The sequence below is a fragment of the Lates calcarifer genome, linkage group LG2, assembly GCF_001640805.2.
Source record: "Lates calcarifer isolate ASB-BC8 linkage group LG2, TLL_Latcal_v3, whole genome shotgun sequence".
NCBI lineage: Eukaryota > Metazoa > Chordata > Actinopteri > Centropomidae > Lates > Lates calcarifer.
The window spans coordinates 6,790,591-6,814,674 of NC_066834.1; the positions used below are offsets into that span (position 1 = coordinate 6,790,591).

The following is a 24,084-nucleotide window of genomic DNA, read 5'->3' on the forward strand; positions in this document are numbered from 1 at the left end:
GCTGTAGCCTGATTTAGTAAATGCCCTGGAACATTTATTGAGACAGTGTTTGAATGCCACCCACTCAAATACTCTCTCCCTCCAACACCACCGCTCCTCTGCTGCCATTTCTCACCAGACTCCTCAGCACCGTTCCCTCAGAAATGACCATCTTCCTTATAAGCATCTCCATCAGAAATACAGCAGCCATTGTTTTATTTTACTGCACCACCACCACTGATAATGTCAACCCCATCACCACCATTCACATAATTATCATCATGTCTTCATTTGCTGGATTCATTTTCACCCCATCATCCTCATTCTCGTTTTCACCATTATCGCTCGACGTCATGTGGCATCACTGATGTTTTTCACATAGATGTCGTTCTCTTTCTATCTGTCTCAGGGCTCCCTATGGAAAAGCAGTGGATATGTGGTCTGTGGGGTGTATCCTCGGGGAGCTGAGCGATGGACAGCCCTTGTTTCCAGGGGAAAGTGAGATTGATCAGGTCGGTGAGCCCCAAGTAGTGTTGAAACAAGTAGCTGATTAAACAAAGATTAAATAAGAGAAATCATTTTCATCATAATTTACCAAATCAAAACCTCACATTTGTTTCCTCCTTGTGAGGACTGGCAGCTTTTCTTGATCTCATATCTTTGGAAACTGAATCTTTTTGGGTAACAGTTATTCAGACAAAAAAATGGTTCGATTCCTCTGGACTTAAAATTGTTCCTAATGTTGTGTAATAGAATTTTTAAAGGAAATTCACATCTCAAGTATTGATGGACTCAACATTGGGACAAGAAAGATGTGTGTGTCTTTTGGACATTGACTGTTATGGTCAGACAAAATAAAGCAATCAGAGGGCAACAAGATTTGGAGTGGTGATCAGGATTTATCCTTATTTTCTGACATTGAATGGACCAAGTAGTCCAGTCAAATGTATTTATATATAGTCCAAAATCATGACTGGATGTTTAAATAATCCATGTTTAGCTATTGTTAGTAAGATGATAATGTGTCATTATTGGTTTTGCAGCTTGTTGTGTTGCACCCCAAGTAGCAACAAAATTAATAAATTCAGGTTTGAAAAAGGGAAGAGTTCACATGCAACTCACAGAGGAGAATGCAGTCTCTCAAATGTGATTAAAACATTACAAAAATAATTGAGCTTAGAGGTTAAATAAATAATAATAACAAGCCTGTGTTTATAAATGTGTCAAGTAATATTCATGAAGAGTTTTATTTATGGTGTTCATGTAAAATAAAAATAATAAAAAAAAAGTCTTGTTAGTGAAGATGGTTAAGTCACACTAACACTTCTTTTTATCTTTAGCTCTTCACCATTCAGAAGGTTTTGGGTCCTCTCCCTGCAGAACAGATGAAACTCTTCTACAACAACCCTCGATTTCATGGAATCAGAGTAAGAAACATTTATCTTTTATCCTTCATATAGTTGCTTGTGTTTTTTTTCCCTCTGCTTCGTTTTTCTTCTTCTTTCTTTCTCCTCCACCTCCTCCTCTTTGTTTTTACCTCCTTTCCTTTTCTTTCCAGCTATGTCTCCTTCTCTCTCTCTCTCTCTCTCTCTCTCTCTCTCTCTCTCTCGTGGCAGTGTTCCCAGCACCATGACTGAGTGGATTGCTGTGACTCATGAGATAGGTGGTTGGTGTTTAGTTTAGCAGCAAGAGAAAATGTCCCAGAAGGCCAAACAAGACAAGTGTGTGTGTGTGTGTGTGTGTGTGTGTGTGTGTGTGTGTGTTTTTGTAGTTTGTTTAGTGTGATCCAGTGATAGATTTCTGTGTGATCTGAACTGTGTGCTACTTTTTACTGGCACAAACATCTACTGTATGTTGGAAATCCTAATAGTAATTTTTAGTGCACAACAAAGTTCAGTTCAGATATGAATTTCATCCAGTCTTTGCATGCGCTTGTGTGCGTGTGTAATCATGCGCTTGTGTGTGTGTTCCAGTTTCCTTCAGTTACTCATCCTCAGACTTTGGAGAGAAGGTACCAGGGAATCTTGACTGGTTTGATGTTGGATCTGATGAAGGTAAAATATCAAGAAGTCCTCAAACTACACTTATATTCCCATTAACCTTTGTCAATTATTAGTATGTATGTAGAGACACAAGCCACTAAAGAAGGATGCCTCCATGTGCGTGCCTTTGCCCTTCAGAATCTGTTGCTGCTAAACCCCACCGAGCGTTTTTTGACGGAGCAAAGTTTGAACCATCCAGCCTTTCAGCCTCTGAGGCAGGCAGAGAGAGAGAGGCCTCCTCCTGCTTCTCCCAACCCACCTCGCTCCTCCAAGAGGAAAACACACCATCACGGAGAGAACACAGTCCCTACAAGGTTAGACTACATCCCTTTATATATCGTTTAGTGATGGAAACAGCCGTGGCCAGCGGCATTATGTTTATCCCTTCACATTCTCATGATCTCTTCAAATTTGGCATAGCCACATGTCAGGACGTAGCAATGTGGACACAGGCGCAAACAGGTGGCAGAGGCAGAGTTACCTAAATCAAGGTCCTTTAATCAAGCGAGGTCGGTACACAGGAGGGCAAAGAGAGAAAGCAACGGTACAAAAAGGACTAGAGCTGAGGCAAGGTCAAAAAACACAGGCGAGGGTCAAAATCTATGGCTGCTAGAGAACGGGTATCTTCACAAAGGCTGGTAGGTCTGGTAGAGGCACAAGACGAACTGGCAGGGACTGCATGGAGACACAGACACTAAATACACAGGGGCAGGGCAGACAATGAGACACAGGTGAACCACATTAGGGCAGGGTAGGTAATCACCAGGAGGAGGGAGCACAGAAGGAAGGGGAAGACAAGACACCTGAAACAAGAGGGAGGTCAGTGATTACAAAATAAAACAGGAAATAGAACAAACATAACAGAACTACAAAAGAAAAGCCCTGGCTCAGAACTGACACCCTGACATTCAGTTGGACTCAAGGATGGACTGATTAGAATTTGGTGGTCAAAGGTCAAGGTTACTGTGACTTAACAAATACATTTTTGGCTATAACTCTTTGTATGCAAGTTACACAAATTCAAGTTGTCACTGTGGCATCATAACTTTTCTGGGCATTATTCAGTGCCATAGGAATAGAAGGGGAGATTGTGTCCATATTTCCTTCAACCTGACTGGTTGGTGGAGGCATACAGCCACACAGCAGCAATTCTAGTTACTTTCTGTCAAAGCTTCCATCTGCAGTCATCTTACAATGACTGTTTTGAATCTCTCTTAGTGAAGACTGGGACAAAGGCTGAATGATATGGACAGATCACAGTATACCCTATGTAATATTGACTTTATCGTGATATACAGTAGATTTTTTTTTTTTTTAATTAAACAGATTGTTGCCATATCTTGTGAATGGGTGGATAGTCACTTTGGTATTGGGCCGTATGGGGCATACCCCACTCCACTATTGACCCAAATCAACCACAGAAAACACCTTTAAAAACAACTAGATCCATGGGATTTTTTAACATAAAGAAATATCAAAACGGCCAAGAGATTAAATCAACACTGCAGAAGACACAAAGTGAAACGCAAAAACTAAATCCCAGACTCAGAAGCAGCAAGCCCAGCAGTCCCTACATGAGAAGCCTCTCTTCTGCTGCTTCCACAGGAGCTTTTTAGCACTTCATTCACAGCCAGGTGCAACTCATTAATATCTGATCAGGTAGCACCTGGGCAGAGCTACAGATAAGACAGGAGAAGAAAGGGACAAACAAAGTACCAAGATCACATACAGCCCTAACAGTATAAACAGTATATGTATATGCTGTAAAAAGAGTAAATAAAAGTAATGCTGTTCAGTTCAGTTAGAGTGAGAGAAAAAATATCTGGAGCGTGCTGAAACCATGACCTTTGCCACTCTGTTTGTTGCATAAACTATATCTATATCACTACATGTATATCATCCATTGATGCTGGAACATATTTATTTTATTTTTCTCTCTTCCTTTGCCAGTGAATCCATCAAGATTTTTTGCAAAACATTACGATGTTCAGGTTGTAAACCAGCTTTCTTTTATTCAAAGTAAATAACTCAAAGCAATTTTCTATAATAGCCACATAACTCATTGCTTCTTGACACAAGGATTGAGAGAAGATGTCTAATCCAAGGATAGATTTCCTCCAATTTAACAGAGTATAATTGTCTGAGAGACTGTTTGAACAGTTCTTAGATCAAGCAGGATTAGGATAGTTGGAATAAGAGCTGAGGGAGTTTGAGTTCAGTGGGAATAGTTTTAAGTGCAGGTTTTGCAACATTCAGAACAGAGAGTTTTTATCGAAAAAGATTAGGACTTTAACATGAAGGCTAAAATAGTGCAAGTGTATTGATAAACACTCCCTTTTCTGTCCCTCCAGGAGTCACAGTAAGAGCACGAGCCGCCGCTCCAACAGTAAAGAGTGTTCCAGCCTCCCTCGCCATGGGGACCTCCATCATCTCGGCAATGAAAGTTTCCTCAATGGTAACAAACCGGCCCCGTCCAGTTTAAGTCCTACACTCCACCCTAAGGGTCAGTACATGTCCCAGACCCTCAATCGCTCTGCCTCATCCAGCAAAGACCTGGCTAACAACAACCTGCCACACCTCCTAAGTCCCAAAGAAGCCAAAGGCAAGACAGAGTTTGATTTCAGCTTGGGACCCTCCCCAAAGCTGCCAGACCAGGGGCACGGAGCAAAGTATGGCCACAGCAAACCCAGCTCCTCTCGCTCTCAGCAGCAGCAGCAGCAGCAGCAGCAGCAGCAGGCCAGCCGCCACACCTTCCTGGAAGGCAAGACCAACACACTGCAGTCCGGGGCAGAGAAACAACATGGCCGACATGCCCACAGTATGGCCGACTCCGCCCACGGATCCATGTCCTCCTCTTCTAAGAGTTCAGCCTCTTATCTGAGCCTGTCCAAGAGCCACAGCGCGTTAAGCGATGCCAAATCTGTAGGGAACCTCAGCGATGGTCGACTCCACCCAGATGACCCAAACTCCAACACAACAGCAGGGGTGGGACCCAGTGCCCGCTTCTTCCCCGCTAGCTGTTTAGACCTCAATGCCCCTTCAGGTCCCCCGGGGCCGCCTGGCAGTCCCTCTGCCCGACACAGCGATCGATCTGGGCACAGCCCCGCCTCTCGTAGCAGCGGCAATGTCCGCATGGAGAGCAGCACACTGGACTCTTCATCCAGGCACAAGTCCAGACATAAACCTTTAGCACCAGGTAGGTTTAAGTGTTAAATTTGTATTCAAGAGTCATCTGCGCCATCCTCTGGTTGTGGCTGAATTTTCTTTGGGAATAGCTAGTTTAAAATCAAATCTCCCCTCTCTCCTCCAGAGGATGCCGGTGCTCCGGAGCTCTTAGACCCAGGAGGAGCAGGGATGCCCTCCACTCACACACTGCCTTCCCCACACGAGTCTTATCATTACGGCCTGGGTTATACCTCCCCGTTCTCCTCACAGCAACGGCCTCAACGCCACTCCATGTACGTGAGGAGGGAGCGCCACCGACCACACGGGGTTGAGGGCGGGATGGCTGGGTTGCCCGCACCAGGGCAGGCGATACCGACGCGAGCCAGTAGCCTGCAGCTCCTCTCCCCCCAGCTGCAGCACCGGACCACCCTCACTGGACACTCAGTGAGCTCTTCGAGAGAGGACTGCACTGATGACATGACAAGGGTTAGTGGAAGATAAGTCCCACGAGTGTGGTGGTGGTTAAAGGAAACATTCACCCTAAAATACTGTAAAAATTCTATGTAAACACTGAAATAAAATAAAAGAGAGTTCATTTTCTCCACCAGAATGACATATCTGTCATTTTAGAGAGGAGAGATGAGATTAGATCAAATTTACAGAAATTTTAAAAAACAGTTAAATGTGTAAATCGAATATGAAGTTTTATGATTTTAGGTTATATCTCCGTTGGTAGACAAAAATGGTGTAGTTATTCTGAGGGAATTTGGACTTATGACCTTAGTATTTCTTTCCCAGTCACGACACTGATCTGACAAAGAAATTACGGTGGAACAGACTAGTTGACAAATTCTATGTTAGTTCTTTCTTTTCTGGCAGCTGACACCGCAGGAAATGTTATTGTCTCCATGACAACAGCAACATCTGTAGCTGGTTGAATTTAGGTAGTTTCACAAAGAATTTGGTAATAAAAGACTATTTCTTACAAGTACTTGCAGTTGGTTTACAATCCTGCAGCAAATGCCAAGTTTACCTTGTACAAATCAAATGTTAAGTGATTATTGTTGGTTGTTTCTTTTTTATATTTTAGAGTAATTCCTATTTTTCCTAAGTAGATAACTTCATTAATCCAACACATGACATGCAAGAGACAAACTATCACTACATTAACAACAACACATAAACTAATACTTACTCCCTGAGGACATTAGTGTAGTTGGGGAGCCACAAAGTTAAAAAGTAAAATTATATAGACACAACTAGTAAGTGATGGACCAAAGAACAAGAAGAAAAGGCAGTAAATCAGTAACTCAATTTCTCCACCAATAGTACAGTAGCCGCAAGAGACCATAATGCAATGCAGCCACAAGATGTTGAAATTGTAGAAGTTGAAACTCATTGTTGCTTTGCCAGCACTATCACTGAGGCTCTCTGAAACCCACATTTTGAAGCAACAAGCCAATGCCATTTTTTGGAATTGGTGTAAAGGATTCTGGGAAATTTCTGAAGAAGAAGATGTTGATGAAAAAATCATACACAGACAGAAATAATTGTATCTGCTGACATACACTGAGGGTCACACATTCAGGATATTAATAAGAGTGCCAAAGGGTGGATTTTTTCTCCTTACTATATGCATTGAACATGTGTGTGTGTGTGTGTGTGTGTGTGTGTGTGTGTGTGTGTGTGTGTGTGTGTGTTTGCTAGTATGGGTAATTCATGAGGTGGTGGATGAGTGCAGGGACTGTCAGTGTCACACATTATCATTGCCACTGCTTCATGCTGCTTCTCCAGTCTGCTTTGACCTGCGCCTGTCCGTCTTCTCAACAGAGTGAGCAGTCCCCTAAAGACATGAGCCACCCTTGTGCCCCCATCAAAGACTCTGCGAGGGACAACACTGCTGCTTTTCATACACAGCGCTCTAAAAACGAGGTCCGACCCCCTGACTCCTCCCTACCTCCAGCTAGTTCACCAGACGTAGACAGTAGCTCTTCTGACCGCTGGTTTCCATAGCTTTTTTTCTGTTTCTACTCAGGTCAACAGCTTCACCGCACGTTGTCGCTGGTATAAATGTAACCACACTGAAAGGCTCTAAGATTGTCCCGAATGTCTTGTGATGTGAGACAGTAAAGAATGCGACAGCTAATGATAAGTGATGATGAAGAGAGATTAAATGGGATTATCAGTCACAGAGATGAAGATACTGAGGATTCTTGGTCCTGTGTCCATGTGTGTACTTGCTGGTTTGTGTGTCTGCATGATGTGTGTGTTTCTTAGGTCGGTATGTATCATGACCCTCATGGCGAGGATGGAAGTTCCTCCAAGGAGAACCGGATGATCTTCACTGAGTCCATGCCACGGAGAGTAGGCAGCTTCTACCGAGGTGAGGGACAGGCATCACCAAACGACATGTGTGACAAGTGTAATGCAGCAGCACATACAGTGGAGAGGTTAGGAGACGTAACACTTAACATAGCATAGCATTTAGTAGCATTATATACACATTTAAAGGGCTTATAACACACTATAATTTAGTTGTAAGTGCGTATAAGGACCTTTTAAGTGTTAATTAATGGGCTGTATTTGTCAACATCCATAACTTATCCTATTAGTATATTATTTATACAGTATGTATGGGTGCCAATACAGGAGAAGTTATAGTTGGTGACAAATAACATTCATATCTGCTAAAAACTACATAATAGTGTGTTCTAAAGCATGTTCTACCTGTTTATATGCCATTATTAAATACTCAACGATGGGTTTAAGGCAACATTATGTAACTATTTTACCTTCATACACAGCTTCAGAAACATTTTGATGGTTCACTAAGTTTAACAGGGAGAATGGTGCCTCTTTCATTCCTACTTCACGCCCTGAAACTGTAGATCAGTTAAAAAGATTTAGAGGTCATTAAAAACCAGCTTTCACCTCCAACATCCAATATCAAGAATTCTAAACATAGTCTGGAGTTTGTTTATTTCTACTCTTTCCATTTTGCATTGTGTTTAACAATTATACAGGAAGGAATCCATAATGTAAGGGGCAGAGAAATCAAGTGGGGCCTAAATAGACAATGCAGACAAGGTGGATATTAGAGTGCAATTTTTTTAAAAGATTTTAAAATGCACCAACAAACACTTCTCAGTAAAATCTGTACATATATACATTTTAAATTATTTTTTGTCCTCATTTCTCTTCAGTCCCATCCCCCAGACCAGATAACTCCTCCTCTTTCCATGAAGGTGTCGGGCAGGGTCGAGGGCCGGTCGTACCCGTCGTACCAGGGGACCCTGTTGCCATGGCCAACCACTCCAAACGCCAGACCGCTTTTGACTGGTGAGAGTTATTTATCTATTTATTTATTTTAACTTGTTAGGCATGATTGTTCTTCACAGTAACTTTTCTTTCCTCACATGTTCTATTTGTAACATTATATATTTGGTTGTGCACTAGCATATAGGGCACACCTGAAAAGAGAGTCACCATTTAATCCTGAGCTTGTAATTACAAACATGAGTCACACAAACTATTTCTACATTTCCCATGTAGGACTGCTGCAGAAGCGATGGTCATGAATCCTCCAGAGCCCACCAAAGAGAAGGAAAAACAAGGCTTCTTCAGAGCCATTAAAAAGAAAAAGAAGAAGACACAAATAGTAAGATCATTTAAGTCATCACCCAACATTTCATCTAGCACATATAAAAATAGCTCCATGTGTTGTGTCCTTTTGTCCATAAAGGATATTTTAGTGTGTGGCAAATGCTGATCAATAGGTTTTTTCAGACTGGTGCATCTGAAAATGTTCATCTGTAGTGTTAGTGTTCTACATATGCTTAACACTGTGAAAGCTATTTATGTGAATTTACTGTGAACACTGATATTAACCACCAAGCATATTAAAGGGTAATTCTGCTCTGGTTTATTAAAACTTGGGTCTTATTTTCATAGTTTCTTCCATCATTGATATTGGTAATAACAACACTGGACTCACCAAGTTCATATCTAGAGCAACATTGCTACAATGAAGTGCAACAAGCCAAGAAAAATAGTAGTGAAATGATCAGACAGAAAATCCAACAACCTTAAGGAACATATTAGTCATTTGTCCCTACCCTGGGATATGACCCATGGGAACATAGCAGCAGCAGATGCACCAGACCATCATCATCATGGTTACAATAATAGACACAGGCTTAAGGTTGTGGAATCGTTATCAGTAAGTTTCATACAGGAAAAGCACACAGCTGGTTAGTTTGTTTGTGTTATTATGTGACTTTCAGTGATGGAAAATGTATTCAGATACTTTACATAAGTTAAAGTACCACACAGTAACACAAGAAAACTAGTCAATCAATGCAGCAGTATTCCAGCAGCTCTTGTGTTCTATTTAATAAAAATACAGTTTTTGTCAATGGAGTGTGGTAGCTATACATAATTGAACAAAAACGATCTCAGTCTTTAATTAAAAAGAGTCTATCTCTGTAGGAATCATATCCATAATGTTGTCAGACACTTCAAGTCACTTCAATGTCTTACATACTTGTCCAATTAAGGATTATTACCAACATGTTAGAGGCACCTTTGGTTTTGCCTCACAAGATGGTTTAGATAGAGATTTAGAACTAGCAAAAATGTTTTCATGCTTGTTTTCATCTGGTCATCTTACAACTCAGGTTTTGCCCATCTGGACATTGTTTTAGTAATGTCACCTTGTTAATTGCTTTAGATAGTACAATGTTATTATAACAGGTAGAGATGACAGTCAAAATTACCAAAATAAGGCACACATTGTAATAAAACAGAATTATTCTTAAATCCCAAATTTCCTCCTTGTCTGTTGTCTCCCTGTTTATCTTAACAGTCAAATATTCATGCTGTTATTGATTTTTTCCCTCAGTATCTATTGTTAAGTGGTTTTTCTTTAAATGGTTGAGGATCAGGTGCTGCAGTTGTTTTTCTGTTTGCTGTCAGAGATGTTGTGTTGAGAGTTGTGGCTGTGCGTCTTCTGCTCCACAGACAGACATGGAGGACGGGAGGAACCCCAGCATCAAGAAAAGTCTTTTCCCCCTCTTTAGCTCTAAGAATAGCTTAAAGCACAACTCAGCTGTCAAAGTCCTACCTGTAGTCGCCTCGCCCATGGTACAACACCAGCCTACTGTGCCCTACCCTGCCTCACCAGTAATCTAACCTCAACACTACAACTGCATGTTAACTCACTCTGCACTCACCAGAATGACCCATTTTGAAATCCTCTCAAGCTCTTATTGATGATTGATTGACTGAGATATATTTCCAAATTGAAAGGATTTCAAATATGTTTTAAGTCTAATACTGCACGCTGTCTGTGCATCCATTTTGTCTTGCTATTATGTACGTCAAAAGGCAATCACCTTGCATTCACGTTGCGTCATAACACATTGATTTCATGCTGCAGTGTATGCTGTCTGTGAGGCCAACACCTCTGCACGCCGGCACTCATCCTTTTCAAATAAGTCATGTTATCGTATGAGAGTCAAGAACATATTCAACACATTTATGAGCACACAAGCCAACACATGCATCCAAACTCATACTGCAAACATTTAGAAACTCTGTACTGCACTGTATTATAATGCTGCAAAAGAGTGCTTGATTAAAGGAATAGTTCAGCATTTTTGGCAAAGTGCCTCTTCGCTTTCTTGCTAGGTGTTAGATAAGAAGGTCAATACCACTCTCATATCTATTTTTTAAATATTAGGCTACAGCCAGCAGCTGGTTAGCTTAGTATAGCTCAAGTACTGGAGACAAATGGGAAACAGCCAATTCTACTGAATGGTAACAAAATCCACTAAGTGGCACCTCTAAAGCACTTCTTCTCACGTAGCTATGTGATAACTAAATCATTAAGTTGCTTATCATATAATTATAAATGTTTTTTTTTTTTTTAATTTTCCACTGTTGATCAGACAAAACAAGCACTTTGAAGATGCCATCTTAACTTAATCACTAATTCAGTGACCGAAAAAATGGGCCACAGATTAATTGATAATGAAAATAATTGTTAGTTGCAGCCCTACACACTGAAACACATAAAGTCATCAGTAGTCACCCTCACCATGTCTTTATGTTTTGTCTGGTGCTGCCAGAGGGGTGCATGAAGAACCTCACCGGGATTTGAACTGTGTTGTGTGATGAAAATGGCTGTGGTAACCTCAACATTTACATGAGGTAAATATTTTGGATAACTAATCATGTTCCCGTATCTTGCTTTCCAAAATGTAAGGTTACCGGCATCGGGCAAGAACACCTGTCCCTGCAGAGGAGCTCCAAGTCCTCCTCTCACCACAGCAGCCGGCGGAAAAACCGTGAGCGATCCCGAGACAGAGACCGGGAGCGAGAACAGAGCCGGGACCGAGATAGAGACAGAGACAGAGAGAGAGAGCGGGAGAGAGAGCGGGAGAGAGAACGGGAGAGAGAACGGGAGAGGGAGAGGGGCAGGGAGAGAGAGAGAGTCAATGACTGGCCTCCAGAAAAACCAGTGGACTCACACTCTCAGGTATGTATCTACTGGAGAAATTTGTATTTGTGTCAGAATCATGGCCCAGCTTTTTGTAGGTGATTTTGCATCTAACACTTAAAGTCTCATACCCAAATTCTGTGAGTTTGAGCTGAGTTATATATTTCTCTCCTACCAGAGTCAACCACTCAAGTCACTTCGCAGGCTCCTTCACCTCTCCCCTTCTTCCTCAAATCAAGGACAGCCTCCTCCTCCTCCCCCAGACCTGCGCTTCCAAGCCCCCCACCCCAACCCCCCTCAGCCCTCCTCCAAAGCGGGATATCCCGAGGGTCGAGGGCACACAGAGAGCAGGGGGCACTCCGGGGTGAGCAGCACCGCCCAGGCCAAGAGCCGCAAGGCCAGCTACCCCCTGCCCGGACAGATAGAGTCCAGCTGGCACGTGTCTGCTTTGCAGCGGGCAGAGGGCGCTCAGTTCACCCCAGAGCAGCTGGGCATCAAACCAGGGCAGAACGGACCCACGTTTACCCGAGCATCCCGCGCCAGGATGCCAAACCTCAACGACCTGAAGGAGACTGCGCTTTAAACAACCCTCTCTCTCTCTCTCTCCCCAAAACACACCACCTCCAACATGGCTCCATCCTGAAAGCATCTGCCAGACGCAGACATCATGGTACTGTAGTAAAAGTTTACAAGAAAGCCTATTTCACTGGATCAAGTCCTCATTCAGAAATGTAGTTATCTGTTGATGCTCATGTCTCTGAAATCTACAAAGACTGGTCGCTGACAGGCCAAACACTAACACCAGTAACAGTGTCATTTAGGGAATCAAAGACAGGAAAGGGCCCGCTCCCTCTCGGGATGCTGGCACTGTATCAGTTGTACGTTACTCTCTCTCTCTACTTAACAAAGTTAGAACATCAGAATAAGCTGATCTTTCCTGACAAGAAGACACTGCCCACGTGGCCCCTTTGCTGCCATCTTCTGCTCACAGGACACTACTACAACACATCTGACAGCCACTGTCACACCGTGGCCAATAAACTCAAATGTTTTTCAAGGTCCGATATTTGATAAGAACAACAACAAAAAAAAGATTTATATCAACATTATTTATTAAATATTTATTTGTTTTAAATTCAAGGATATAAGCTATAAATGACACAGTATGTAGGCTATATGGGAATATTATAAGGTAATATAGAATTAAATGTGTAATTGCAAGAGCTTTAGTTTCGACACAAAGAAATGCATAGATATTTATGTGTTGATAATACAATATGTCACAAGGAATATTTAATAATGGTGAATGTCTTTTTTTGTTTGATTTGATATGTTATTAACAGATGATTTTCACATTATATCATGTTATTTTTACCTTTTTTCTGTTTGTTTCATCAAAATGTAAAGAAATATTGATGAATACTAAAACTTTTTGCCCAAAGTGGGAAAAAAAAGACATCTAGTACAAGTCTGCCCATCACCCTCATGACATCAGTTTTGAAGTTTTGTGACAAGTCGGGCTATTTGTCAACAGGGTTTGGTAGCAGAATAGCCAGAGTGAGACTGTTAGACTCTGTGCTTTACATACAGTAACTGTCAGTTCACTTTATGTCCCACTCTTGGCGTCATCCTTTTAAAACAAGCCCCATTTTCAGCCCTTCAGTTCTTTTTATCAGTGACAACAGCTTTCCAGCTCCGTGCTGCCATGTTGGTTTTGTCTACAGCCTTAACAGTGAGTAATCACCACACAGCCCTGGTGAGAAGTTAGCCTCTGATACAACTTACGACAAGTGTTTTAAGATAGTAGGAGAGCACTCTGCAAAAAAAGCATACCTCACCCACAACCTTTAAGATCTTAAAGGATAAGTCTGGTTAAATTCTTTATTTTTTTATTGTGACCAAGTCCATAAGAAATGTAATACCAACTGCGAATCAGGCTCAGAACAAGTATTGTCTGCAGTGTAGCTCATCGATCTGTGCCATAGACCTCCACAGTCATCCAAAAACGTTTAACAGCACATCAGTGAGTTCATTTTGAGTCACTCCTACACCTCTGCTGTCGTAAATACTCCACCAGAGCGCTATATCTGCAGCTGAAAATAGTCTCCACCAAATACTATATTTAACGTTTGCTAAACACCACAGAGGCCACCTGTTTCGGAAATGTATTTAGAATTTTTTATGACGTTATCACTACACATGGTGAAATGCATCAAAAGTTACCTGTCTTTTTAAGATTTATGTCTTCAGTAAAAACTGATTAGGCTTGGGGCTGAGAGCCACAGAAAGGCTTGGGAAGTGGAGGTGGTGGAAAAAATACTCAGATTCAAATTACAAATACAAATACAAATACAATACAACAATCTAGAAATAACATGACAAGTGAAAAGTTTCAAAGTTTAAAGTAAAAGTACTCATTCTGCAGACAAATGAGTTTAATGACTGATATTTCCTTACACATTGAATTATTTGATTATTAATTCTGTTAATTCTGTTAAGTTTGCCCCTCTCCACAAGGTCAAATATGTGTTTGGTTAACCATAAATCTGAGGGGTAATAAGATGATTAAAGGGATAGAAGATCTTGCTTTGAGGTGAATACAATTTTAGGTCTTTTGGCTTCAGTCATTTGAATAAAACAGTCTGAGATGTTCTGATTCAGTCTTTGACAATGGATTGTATTTTATAAGCTCATCATATTATTTTAAGTTATTTGAACTAGTAACTCTTGCTGATAAATAAATGTAGTAGAGTAGAAGTATAATATCATGCAAAATACTCATATAAAGTACAAGTACCTCAAAGTTGTACTTAAGTACCATACTTAAGTAAAAAAAATTTAAAATTACTTCCACCACTGGTTAGTTTTGGTCTTTACATGGGACTTTTTGACAATAAGAAAGATATGACATAATACCAGACTTATCCTTTAATGTTTGTTTACATTTTCTCTGTGCATTTTAAAAGCTTGTGTTATCAAAGTTTTTGTAAATGCCTTTTGTAAATCTGAATTTGGTTTTGCATTACAGCTGTTCTTTTCAACATCAAAAGTCATGATCAGGGATGATTTTACTTAACTCAGTTGTTCATAAAAGCATTTACTTGTTGTCTACTGACCTGTGGATGATAAAAAAAAAAAAACTGAGTTCTGTAGAAAAAAAAAACACTATTTGTGGCCTAGGCAAAGTATACAACATAATTTTTCTTCCAATCTTACCTTATTCCTCCTTCCGCCTTTGTGATTTGAAAGCATAAAGCAAAGAAGAAAAGCTTTTACATCACAGAAGGAGGGAATGAAGGAAAGGAAGGATGGATGCATTTGTGCAAAAAATTTAAAAACATCTTGTGGACTAAGGAGAGAATTTGGTTTGGAGAATTTCACGTTTTGCTCTTCATCTGTCGAAAGGAGGGGAAAAAAACTAACAAAAAACAAATGAACCAATTGACTACATGGCTGATTGAAAGCAATAACATTCAGAAGGAGACTCAGACTGATGCAGATTGTACTAGCCAAATCAGTGGCTAGTTAAAATGGAGCCAAATATAGCACAGAGAAGGATTTCCAGCAGGAGTCTGTGATTAAAGCAAGAGAAGTGTCCACATACAATATCAAGACATCGCTCTGCAATATTTTTTTTATTTTCAGTTTGTCCTTGAACGTGACCCAGGACAGGTAAAACTGCCCCATGTTGTGTATTATGGAAAATCCTGATTGCTAATGATTGTAAATGACTGCTGATGTGGGTTTGTTTATAATGTTAATGGGACAGAGTGATGACAAAGCTTGCCTTGCCAGTGACCTGAAGCCTTACATTAGCTTACTGACTCAAGACTCCAGATGGAAATGGAGGCTTCAATCCCCAGCAAGTCACATATACTGAGAACTGAGATGAGAAAAAGATTTTTTTGTTCACAAATATGAATGTGTTTCGTAAAACATCAGTTCTTTTTTTCATTAAGCTGTTTCCCACTTCTTACAGGGTGTAAATAGAAATAATAGAGTGTATCTATACTGACCATTCTACTTTAAAAATGATAGGGTCTCATAATAAAAGCCAACTGTACATTTTTGAACGGCTCAAATGTTTGTTTTGTAGCACGGTCAGACACAAACATGGACACAGATGTTGAGACAAGTGATAATTTAATCAAGGAAATGGTTTAAAGATACAATAAAGAACACATTCAGAGTAAATAAAACTCTGCAATGTATTCCCAAAGCACCATAGGAGATTAAATTGAAATGTTAGGAGTTAACCACAATACAAAACCACCACAGAATATTAGTGAATTTTCCAAACCTCAATTCTTATAACACTGAAGAGTGATACTTTTTAAAAAGTGCCTGAGGTAAAAATGATGAGTGAACAAAAAAGAGAAAACAAGAAGTGAGATCACAGGCATATTTAAAGAATAAGTCTGGCATTTTTCTACATTTTTTGTTATGAACAAATCCCATCAAAAGACCGAAATAAACAATGACACTCCCCAAGACCATTTGTTACTGGGGATAAAAATTATTTCAAAAATGGGGTCACAATTATATACCATCTTTTTTTTTTAAAAGACAAAATAATTTCCTGGGGAGGAACAGCTGTAGTTTTTTAGCAAACATTACTCAAACATTTGTTTGCATTTGTTAGGGACTATTTTCAGCTACGGATTAATTAATCACATTTGATACACATTGAGCCACTTAGAGCAGCAGGACAGTGTGTATGTTAATGACTCAAAATTAACCACAATGCTCACGTTTTTTATAATGAAGGAACATTTTCAACAGTGTCATTCATTGACACGTTCTTATAGTTACTGGAAATAATATAATAAAGATGTCAGGCTTTGGCCACATTAACAATGCTTTTGTTAGAATCAATTCACTGTTTTAGTCACGGTTCACGGTTTTAGTCTTTTCATGGGAGTTTTTGACAATAAGAAAATACAGTATTTCACCAGCCTTGTTCTTAAAGGAAAATACAGAATAGAGACTGAGGGAGAGGTACAGAGCTGTAAATTCCCTGTTTACTGTTAAATATCAGGAGAAGCAGACAGACATTCATTGACCTGTCACAGACACAAATGTTTTGGAAGAGCTTGTCTGACCTGTGGATACAACCTCCATAGCAACGCTGCCTCTCCCTCTCCATGCCTAATTATTGCTTTGAGTTTATGCCATTTCGCTGCAAATGGAATAATCTATTGAGAACTCGCCAAATTAAAGCCCCCAGTGTGAGACTGGTTTAACACAGACAATGGAGAGTGGATTGAATGAAAGCTCATTGAGCATATCAAACACATATTCTAATGAAATCAAATAAGTCAAACTGTTTTGTTTTTACTTCAAAAAGGTTTTAAACATTTTTTTTGTCTCAAATTGTGGTTTTATACATATAGCTAGGAGGGGCCAAATCTGTAGATATAATATCAGACCACACACTTTGACAATGGGGCTTTAGGTACAGATGAGGTTTTGGGACAAGGCCTCGGGGACGGCTGAGGATCAGATGCATTTGTTCATGCAGAGCAGCAGCTCCAAGCGCAGAGCGATGCGTGTGTGCCATCCGAGGGGGAGGATGCGGATGTAGCGCGCCACAATGGGTGGCCGCAAAAGGTTCTGCACAGACGAGGAACGGTCAGAGTTTCCATAGAACACCTGTGGAAAGAGAGAAAGACAAGGTCAGGATACTATTTACATTAGACTGACATCAGTACTGACTGAATATACTCCTTGTCATTTTAAAGATAGATAGATATATACATCAAACATTATATTTCAATCTACAAAAATAATGTCTGCAGAATCAGGTCAATCATAAACAGGATTATAACACATTTTGATCATATTTCAGATCACATTTTATCACCAAAATAAAGGAAGCTGTCAAAGTTTAATATTTAAGTTTTGTTAGAGTGAGACCAGTGGTGTCTGAGATGTTACCTCACTCTATAGTGTTTTGTTGTTTAGTGTGAGTTCAACTGACCCTGTTGTTTCCAGTCTGGTCCTTGTAGTATATCCAGTTGAGTTTTTCGTCTGTGCGGTACTGAACGCTGTACTTGGTGACCCACTCGTCAGCGTCACAGCGGCCCTGAGTGAGGATCCCTGACACCACCATCACCTCCCTCAGGTCAATCTGCAGCCACTGACTGCTGTCCTGGAATTTAGACAGCCAGGCACACCTGGAGGACAAACACACATCCTGACTATAACACTGGGAGAAGTTTACCACACATGCACCATCAGATGTTTTCTGAGGGCAGATCCACAAAGGATGCATAACTAAAGCTGAGTACAGGCCATTTTTCTCTGTTCAGTAAGCCATGACAGTGGAATTCAACCATCATTCATTTTATCATTTATCCCTGTGCTATTCTAGATCCCTATTATTTTCCATATTGGTATCAATACAAGACAGAGATTCTGTAATATAACTAAACAGTCTGACTGACTGAGACTGTTCTAATCAATTGGGATATTTTAATTCTTACCATTATTACTTTCTTTTTCTTTTTTCATGAATAAACAGCTCTTCAGTGTCACCATTTAGCCTTTCTATTTTTGCCTATTTATATTTGTTTAAAGAGCATATTGGCATGTGAACCTTAGCAAATGCTCTGAGTGTATTTTTTATAATACTGCTCCACACAGATGGTAAGTGCCAAGACATTTTTATTAGGGTCTTTCCCTGAGACACAACAGTGAACCATCTGTAGTAAAATCAACATTTTGTGAGTGGAAAAAATGAAAACAAATGGGTCTGACAACCTCAGTCTTCACTATCAGAGATTAAAAAAACTTTGATATAAAACTCTGTAGATATTTTATTCCTTTCTGTGAATGTAAATAAAAGTATGTATGTTGGCATGGACTTACCCAAAGCCCTGGGCATTGAGTCGGGCCTTGCTCGGGAGCCACGAGGAAAACCAGCCGGTGTACTGGTCCTGGTTGGAGCAGGCGATCTGGTCTGGACTCACCGATCCAGCCTCAAAGCCTAGAGGTTTGTGGTACGGACACTCTGCAGGCAGATCAGAGGCAAAGTTATAACAGGGGCATTGATTCAAATCATTTTTGTTATCTCACTTATTATCGTTTTTCACTTAAAACCTCCCGGCTACATGGATTTTTAAGGTCATCACCCCAATAGAGGAGAACCCAAGCATGTCTGCCTGCAGCCAAAAAGGGAAAACACTAAAACGTGACCAGCAAGCAATCATCACTAAGCCTCTCTGGATTCTAAATTCTCTGTCTCTCTCTACCCTTTCCTCTCTCTCCATCCTAACCCCTGCCAACTCCCATCCTCATACCCTCCAGCATCCCAAAGCCCCCCACCCTTAGCAGCCCCAGTGCGACCCATATATCCCATCCTAAAAGCCTGCAGTTTAATTCTCCACAGTGAGAGATCAGTGATGTCCATTAGGGCGGCAGGCAAACAGATGGCCATGTCCTACTCTCCACAGCTTTAGCTCCATGTTGCTCTCATGTTTTGATCTGTAAATCTGCCCTCTCGCATCCATTAAAACAAATGAGACCAAGTCCTTTGTTGTCTCAGTAAATATACTTTGTAGATTTATGAATGGGAGATATGAACACAAGTGAGTTTTTTCCCCCTGAAGTTTTGGGGGGGACATCAGCTGTGAAACTGTAGTGGAAGTAGCCTTTTGTTTACTACTAGCTTAAGCCCTATCTGGCACAGGGTCACATCCTGTCTAATCCCAGTATTACAACGCATACAGCAGCGTCCGTGTGAGTCAGTCAGCAGAAGTGTTTACATAACAGTAACACGAGTGACTCTGTAGTCCTCCCTAATGTTTCTCCCAACTACAATAAAACATATTCAGGGGGCTGAATTAATGAAATAGCCAAGAGGTGAGACACACTATGAGCTGTGGAGATGGAAAGTCTGATGCAGCACAGGAAAGTCCTTCTCATCATTCTTTCACCACCATTCATCACCAGGTCCATGTGCTGATAATTACTGGTTTCTGTGATTGTGCGATCGGCACAGTCTATTACCAGCCCCGTAATCTGAGCATCATGTTCTAAGATAATGATTATCTGCTGAACTTCTTTCTCCTCTCCGTCTCTGGTTGCCATGTGATTTGTGGCGAAGTTGACACACAGTGATTCACTGAGGAAAACCCCTTTCACTGTGCATCAGTTCTGCCTCCTTCTTCTCCTCAAGTCTGACACAATTCAAGTCTGATCTTTATACATCAGATTCGGTGAGGACGCCATAAATCCTTTTTGTTTGTTTCTGTGTTTGTTTCTTTGCAGGAGAGCAGGTTTACATATTCACAGAGATTTGGTGGAAAGTTCAATCCCAGGCCCAATCCCAAAAGTAATCACAAAAATGAAGATTTCCATTTGCAAATGAATATGATGTGATTTGATTGAAGGCTCTAAATAAGACACTAATGGATGCTGTGGTCAGATTATTTTGTCAGCTGCTGTTTCTGAGATCAAGAATGTAAGTTCAAGTGAGTAGTTTTTGGTTTCTGGATCCATGTACAGGGTTAATATCATGAGACAGAGCATTTCTGAATAAAACCTTCTGCACATCTATCCCATGATTCCTATATTGTGTGCATTTTGATACAGATTAAGATCCTGATGCAAACCACATTTTCTATTACTAATATAGTAAATTTAGAGGACTGCACAGCCTTGGCGGAGGGATTTCTCTTTCTTCTCATGGCTCTGTCTTCATCACCTTCCCTGAGGATGTCCAGTGGAGCATGCCCACCCTGTGGTGTCAAATCTGGAGTCTAATGCACTCATGCATGTACATATAGAGATTCCCCCACTCTCTGTGTCTCTGTCACACACATTAAAAATGTCCATCTGTCTGCACTGGAGAGCTGAAATGTTTAGTTGATTCACTGATTAGTTGACTGATGGAAATTTGACCATCATATATTCTAATAATCAATCATTCAGGGGGTAATAAAAAATAATTATTAATGAATTAAATAAACATTTTTGTCCTCGTCCACTCTCTCAGTCAGTTCACAGCTTTGCATATTCCTGATCTGAACCTTTCCATCACATTTTACTCCTCATTGTAACTACCATTATTAGTTCAATGGTGCAATTTCATCAAAAGACACTTAATTAGTGGGTCAATGAGAAGCCTCAGTAATTTCTTCCACAACTCCATTATGAATGGACAAAACCTCAGTGTGATATTTAAGTGCACTAAATGAAAACCATTCATTTTGCACTAAAGATATTGGTGTATTTTACAGAAAGTTGGAGATTACTGGCACAAAAAACAAGGAGTTTTTTTTTTTTTTGTGTGTGTGTGTGTGTGTGTTTGTTTTCAGAGAGAGAACTGTATTTGATGGTTATTACCTGGCATGCAATCCACTCCTCGCACCATTGAAGAGCCAGACCCAATGGAGGAAAACTCAGTCGGGGATTCTCCTCCCTCACAATCACATTTGCAAGACCTGCTGGTCCATGCCTCGGACACACCCGCCTCAAACACGAACAAACAACATTTTAATATTAGCAATCCAGAATAATATCATCAGAAATATAAAAATAAAAAAATAAATACTGTTATTTTAAAATCTCATCATCTCATTGTAGCAGATTTCCAGGGTGTTTTCACTGAAAATCTTGACATTGAGAAATGACAGTTGTAAAGAGACTGCTAAACTTCAAGCTGAAAATGTCTCTAAAAGCACATTCTGTTGATTTTAACATTCTCAGAGTTAAATCATCTCTGACATTTTGCTGTGTTGTTGAGGCTTCTTCGTACCTCTTGAGCATTAATGCTGACGAACACTGTCCAAGCAGAAGAGCAGAGAATAAAACAAGGTCCAGGCAGCCAGGGAAGCACAGAGGAGAGAAAAAAAAGACTGTTAGGATGAGTAGTCACCCATTCTAGCAAACAAAGTCTGTGCATCAGTCTGTCTGTGGAACCACATTAAAACATAAAATAAATACAGCCCAGACTTACAAAATCAAATATAATGTCATCAAAAAACATGGATAATAATGAAAGTAATCCCAAAAGTTAAAAACTAGTTTGACATTTGAGACTTTTCTGACTTTAGGAAATATCTACACACACAGATTATAGGTTCATAACTCAACAGTAGCACAAGGACCAGAATTTAAAGACTGAAATTGTACCGTTAGCTCCCAGAAGAAGCAGGGTGAGCAGGAAACGCTGTGCATTGAGAGCCATCTTCCAACCTGCTTCAAACCGGACAAGACTGACTGTGGACTGAGCAAACCAAGGCAGAAGTGACAGAGAGGCTGGATTACAATAATCCACAGGACGCTAATGGCCTTACCTAATGCCATCCTTATCTGACAAAGCCCCTCCTACAGCTGTTCACCCACCGCCATCAAAACCACCATACATTCTGGAAATGATTGCACACTCCTGTGGAAAAAACAAAAACATAAGGCCAGTGTGGTCAGTGGTCTGTTATGTGACAGATTTGGGTTGTGGTTGTGTGTGTGTGTGTGTGAGTATCTGTGTTTATGTGTGTGTGTATGCGTGTGTATGTGTGTGCAACAGAGTCAGTGAGAGAGAAGAATGGATAGAGGGTGGTGATGGTTTATGCTGGGCCTTGTGATCCATATAATTGACCAGAAGGTCAATTTCTGGGTGAATGCACACCTCTCTATTTCTCTAGATACATAGATAGATAGATAGATAGATAGATAGATAGATAGATAGATAGATTCCTACAAAAATAAAATATAAATTCTCATAAACTAACTTCTGAACATAATGTTTGTTTCTCTGTGAATTCAAAAGTTAACAAAGGATAAAAAAATATCCTTCAGTTATTAACATTCATGATGAATGTGAATAAAGCCCAAAAACAATGTAAATTTTTGCACTGCCTAAAAAGACAAACTAATGTTCCTCCTTCACTTGAACATAGAATGATTGGAGAATTAACTCTTGATATTACACAAATCCTTATTAAAAAAAAGATAAAAATAACTAAAATAACAAATTTATATTAAGAGATTTGCATCTAGAAGGTAAAAAAAAAAACAAAAACATTTTTTTGTTCTTTTAAAACTATTAATGATTAAAGTGGATAAAGTAGGATCTAAAAAAACAGACATTGTGTAATTATATTTTTTTTATTGTTTTCTGTGGATTAAAATGGCTAAGCCACTGTTCATATTTGCTTATAACCTTTTCTCTACTACAGATACTCAGGCTTAAGATGTATGAACTCACACTGAGCGTTTTAAAGCCAGGTGGGTGAAAGTAATTAAGCCTAATTAAGCAAAGCTGTTTTCAATCTGTGTTCATTAAAACACACTGCTTCCTCCTCACACTCTGTTCTCTTTCCTGCTCTCATCTCCAGTGGCCTCATATAAAAGAAAACTGCCATTAAATTTGTTTATTTTGAGTGTGTTTTTGGCAAAACTGAAGTAGCAAAATGAAAGCTCCTGTCCAAACAACACGCAAGATTCCTCCACAGACAAAGAAGAGGAGTCATGCCTACTCCACGCTCATCTACAGAGCTCATAAAGAGGTCAGAACAACAACAAAAGCTGTAACTTGTATGGACACATGGTGTTTAAAAATTAACCAAAAACATGTCTTTTCCTGTGGAGTGTGTGGATTACAGACCTTTTGGATCAAGACTATGAAAAGCACCCCCCACTTTAAAATCTTCCTGTAACTTTTCATGTCTCCTGCAGGTCGGCCCAGCTTGGATGAGAAGTCCAGACTTCCTGGTCAGACAGCTCAGTTTCCCCAGACCAGTCCTGCTCAGGCTGGTGAGTTTGGAGGCTTCCCGGCTGTCAAAAACCAACAGACTAAAAGTCATCACTCAGCAGGAGATCAATGCCGCTGTCACACTTGTTCAACAGAGGATTTGCACAAGAGCTGCTGCATGAAGAGTTGGACTTGAACTAAACAAACTTTTACTGTTTTATTAACATTTATTAAAGAGTTTCTTAATTTTTAATCTGTCGCCTCAAGTTTTGCGTCACTACATAGTACTCAATAGCAATGAGTTACAGTTAGTGTGTGAAAGCTTATTATGTGTTCAACAAATTCAAATTGTACAGCTGAAATGTCAATTTCAGAAGGCGTAGGGACAGTGGAAGTAAAGGTTTCTGTCATAACCAGGAACACCTGTAGTATACAGAACAACTTTATAGTAAGACCAACATGTTTTAGCTTGTGGCCTTTATCAGGGTTATCCCAAAACAAACTGTTGACATAATTTTAGTCAAGAGAGAAGTGAAAAGTTAGTTTTGGCTATCGGCTAATTGCTAAGAGTCAAACGGCTAACGTTGACGCACGCCGGGCAGGTTAATATTTATGCTAACACTTTGGTGCTGTTTAAACGGGGGCTTTACTGCTTGTCCGCAGCGGTGCTAGTGAATGTGCAAATGAATATCTAATTCGAT

At 40.2% G+C, this 24,084-nt stretch overlaps 2 protein-coding genes across 4 annotated transcripts in view; one reads left to right on the forward strand and one right to left on the reverse strand.

The window, feature by feature from the left end:
* cdkl5 (cyclin-dependent kinase-like 5) overlaps positions 1-15,758 on the forward strand; it is a 37,301-nt gene extending 21,543 nt beyond the window's left edge. For 2 of the 3 annotated variants that reach the window (XM_018683662.2, XM_051074547.1), the window contains exons 9-21: positions 389-491; positions 1,320-1,406; positions 1,953-2,033; positions 2,160-2,335; positions 4,373-5,217; positions 5,332-5,672; positions 7,017-7,118; positions 7,464-7,569; positions 8,390-8,525; positions 8,739-8,844; positions 10,206-10,367; positions 11,452-11,724; positions 11,864-15,758. In XM_018683662.2, the coding sequence (XP_018539178.1) occupies positions 389-491; positions 1,320-1,406; positions 1,953-2,033; positions 2,160-2,335; positions 4,373-5,217; positions 5,332-5,672; positions 7,017-7,118; positions 7,464-7,569; positions 8,390-8,525; positions 8,739-8,844; positions 10,206-10,367; positions 11,452-11,724; positions 11,864-12,268 (2,923 nt within the window). In that variant the 3' untranslated portion in view covers positions 12,269-15,758. The remainder of the gene's footprint in view (positions 1-388; positions 492-1,319; positions 1,407-1,952; positions 2,034-2,159; positions 2,336-4,372; positions 5,218-5,331; positions 5,673-7,016; positions 7,119-7,463; positions 7,570-8,389; positions 8,526-8,738; positions 8,845-10,205; positions 10,368-11,451; positions 11,725-11,863) is intronic. The other variant, XM_018683663.2, reaches the window with a different exon arrangement.
* A 53-nt stretch (positions 15,759-15,811) lies between these two features.
* rs1a (retinoschisin 1a) lies at positions 15,812-23,385 on the reverse strand. The gene is made up of 7 exons (XM_051074567.1): positions 23,297-23,385; positions 21,823-22,078; positions 21,446-21,471; positions 21,034-21,160; positions 18,556-18,697; positions 17,666-17,861; positions 15,812-17,337 (listed from the first exon to the last, which is right to left on the reverse strand). Exons 2-7 carry the CDS (start codon positions 21,875-21,877, stop codon positions 17,185-17,187), a joined length of 699 nt encoding a protein of 232 aa, XP_050930524.1. The 5' UTR covers positions 21,878-22,078; positions 23,297-23,385; the 3' UTR covers positions 15,812-17,184.
* Between the last annotated feature and the right edge of the window lie 699 nt (positions 23,386-24,084).